This window comes from Bactrocera oleae, chromosome 6, assembly GCF_042242935.1.
Source record: "Bactrocera oleae isolate idBacOlea1 chromosome 6, idBacOlea1, whole genome shotgun sequence".
In the NCBI taxonomy this organism is placed as follows: domain Eukaryota; kingdom Metazoa; phylum Arthropoda; class Insecta; order Diptera; family Tephritidae; genus Bactrocera; species Bactrocera oleae.
The window spans coordinates 30,397,387-30,400,743 of record NC_091540.1 but is presented as its reverse complement, the minus strand read 5'-3'; the positions used below and the strand labels follow the sequence as shown (position 1 = coordinate 30,400,743).

Genomic DNA, 3,357 nt, shown 5'->3' with positions numbered 1-3,357 from the left:
AAAGAAAAACGTTAAGTTCGTTTCTGATCAACAAGCAGGCTCTGGTTCTACCTGTACTGTTTGCGGCCAGGAGCTTGTGGCTCTTTGTCCTTAGACCAGAGATACCGTTGCTGCTCAGCCACGGTTCCTGGATAAGGACAACGTCAGCTTCGTCCCGTCCTAGACGAAGCACTAGATCGGCGGAGGCCGCCTTCGAGTGCTGGAGGTTAATTTGGAGGATCCTCAACCTCCAAACTCCTCTCCAGCAGTGCGAGTTCCGCACCTTCATCCGTACTATCGACCCCAGCAGCCTCAAACAGACGGTCGAGACTGAAAACGGATCCATCATCGACTGACGATCCGCCCCCCGTGCTCACCGTATCCGAGAGGATGGGGTCGATATCCATTTTAGAGTGGGTCGCTCTCCCACTCTCTTCCACCTCAGCTGGTGGCGACGGGCCATCAGCCCTGGCTGCATTTGGGAGAATCCTGAGGACGACCCTCTCGAAGCCATAGCTTATGGCCCCCTTTGCACTGCTGAGAGGAGCGAGGGACTCCTTATTTAGGAGTATCAGCGCTTGCCGATATGGTCCCTCGGTCCTCTCCAGCCTAACCACCTTCCAGTCCTGGGTGGGAAGAGATGGATTGCAGTACCGCAATATCTCTTCAATTTCGGTCGGGGTGGAGGGTTCGGCCGGAAGCCAGACACGAGCACGAGGTCGCATCGGAAGATCCGATTTGGCCACCGCCTCGAGCCTTGCTCCCTTCCATACTTCCCCCACCCTGGCTACCGCCTCCTTATAAAGGAATGCCGACCGTTCGTCGGCACACCTTACAAGTTTGTGTAAGCCGAGATTCCACCCGGCACTTTCACATCTAGGGGGTGGTCCAGGGCTTCCCCTGACCACCTTCATGAACACTGCGGAGATAGCAGCCGCTACCCGCTTCCACTCTTCATGGGAGATGGCTCCATCTCCCCTGCTGCTGTCGTATACCCCGAGCTCAATTGAGCTGGCGAGTTTAGCGATTTCGCTAAACATCAGTGCCGCTCCGACTCGAGGCTTCTTACCGAGGGAGGATTCCCCCTCCTGCGACCTCTGTCGCTTCATCGACGCGGGGGGTACGCTCGGTCCCCCTTTCCCGACATTGACGTCGCTTAGCACCCTTTTGGCCCACTCAAGTGTGCTAGCATGCTGATCAGTTTCCTGGTCAGCCTGCTTGCCACCGTAGCTCTCCAAAATCTTAGTAGCCAGCCGACGGTCCGACTTCAGCTTTTTAGCTGTAGTCTGGCGTTTCCCCCCGGAGCCCTTAGCTTTCACTGAGGACCCCGCGCCCCCCATGTACTTAACAGAGGTTCCTCTGCTAGTGCTGGCGATTCCGCCGCGCACTTCTGCCCTACCTAAGGTGTCCGTCGGCAGATTCCTGCCCACTCCCCCCAAGTTACCGCCCCTAGCGATGGTAAGCCGGTCACCCCCGGACTTGTTCTTCTCACCCTTCGGCGGAGACGGTTTCGTCCCCATCGGTGAGGATGCCCCCCCCCAGGGAACTGTCCACTTTTGAAGAGGTCGATTTCGACCCGCTTCCTCCCTCATCCTTGTTTAAGTTTTGTTGTTTTTATCTAAGGCTTCAAACACGTTTTCCCATCAAGCTCTGTTGAAGGGGTTCCGTTTGTACTGCTCAGTTATAGTCACAACGTCATACTGACGCTCAGTTTTCATTTGAGTCAGAAGTGCGTCCGCAGTTTCAGTTTTGTGCGTGTTATTCAGTCTTCGTGCTCTTTAAATTGTGTCGACATTAGCGTTGACATTTGAGACATACGTGTATCCTGCTCTTTAAATTGTGTCGACATTTGCGTTGACATCTCTTTCCCCATCTGCGATATTGCAGCAAAAATCATGTTTATGTCCACAATCTTTGACGAGCATTGAGCCTTTTCATTTTCTTCTATTTTTGTTGTCTCTTCTTCTAATTCCATGTGAAAGACATATTCCTCAACATTAATGTTTTCCGCCTCCATGGCCTCTCTCAACCGTGATTGTAATTCAGTTTTTAATCCATAAGTCGCCAAACCACGTTGCTCCAGCTCCTTTTTCAGTTGTGGAATCTTCAGATCGTTAAACTTGGCCATTTTCAAATAATTATCTCCTTGGGAATTTATTTGACAATCCCACTTCTGACACCAATTGTAACGGATTTCTCGATAAATCGTCTAACTATAACTCACTCTTGAGCTCGATCACTGGATTGTTAAATTAAAGTCTCAATTTAATGCTATACACGTATCTTATCTTTATTTCCAATTCCAACAACTTAACACTTATTGCTCGCTATTCGAACTTACAACTTATTGCTTTTAGCTTAATTGCTCTGCTGCATAATCCGGCAGCCCTTATACAGTAAATTTTTAACAAAAGTTCGCTACTAGAATATTCTGGCAACTACGAGTTCGCTATCTAGTTGCTTCTGGCAGTTTATCGTTAATTCTGATTTGTTCTGGTACTCGTGTTCACCACAATATGTTTAAAGTTTGAGCTGATAGTCAAAAGTCAAGTACATTGTATATATTGTGGCGAACACTAATGCCAAACAAATCAGAATTGACGATAAACTGCTAGAACCAACTAGAAATGGAAAATCGTAGTTGCCAGAATCTTTAAGTACCGAAGTTTTGTTAAAAATATACTAAATAATGGCTGCCGGATTGTGTAGCAAACACAGTTCTAGTTAGAGTATTGCCGTGTTAAGAGCAATTGAGATATAAGCAAGAAGTTGTAAGCTCGGATAATTTAGTATTAAATTCCGACTTTTATTTAACAATCCATTGGTCGAACATAAGAGTGAATTATAGGTAGACGATTTATCGATAAATCAGTTACAATAGAAACCTACAAGTAACAAAAAAAGCAAAGAATTTCCAAAACTTTAACTGTATTAATTTAAACAAAAACAAAAATTAATATAAAAAAATCAGCTATAATACAGGAATAACAATATAATCAAAACAATCTACTAAGTAATAAATAATATGTGCAAAATATACACAAAACCGTTTGTGGTACCTCCTTCTTTAAAATTTTCGGCGATATCCACAAGTGATATTCTTGGACTTTTCTTCACAAATTTCACTATATGTCGCATTGTTTGTTGGGATTTTAGATTTTATCCTCGGAGACCTTCCATTATCGCGTAGACGCTCTGAATTTCCATTTTTAAAACAGATGTTAAAACGTTAAATATGGTTCATTTCGGCTTATCAACAATTTCAGCGAATTTTCTTACAGATTTTTTTCGTGATATTTTAGCATAAGCTGCTTCATATCCGTAGATGTTTGTTTAAAACTCATTTTCACACTTACATATTTCTCAGCAGGACTTACA

At 45.2% G+C, this 3,357-nt stretch overlaps 1 protein-coding gene across 1 annotated transcript; it reads right to left on the bottom strand.

Annotated features, from left to right (window-relative positions):
- Window positions 1–206: 206 nt before the first annotated feature.
- Window positions 207–1,319, bottom strand: LOC118680907 (uncharacterized). The gene has a single exon (XM_070111954.1). It carries the CDS (start codon window positions 1,317–1,319, stop codon window positions 207–209), a length of 1,113 nt encoding a protein of 370 aa, XP_069968055.1.
- Between the last annotated feature and the right edge of the window lie 2,038 nt (window positions 1,320–3,357).

Excerpts from the sequence above, each read along its gene's own strand:
- LOC118680907 (XM_070111954.1), bottom strand. The coding sequence starts at position 1,319 with ATGGGGGGCGCGGGGTCCTCAGTGAAAGCTAAGGGCTCCGGGGGGAAA.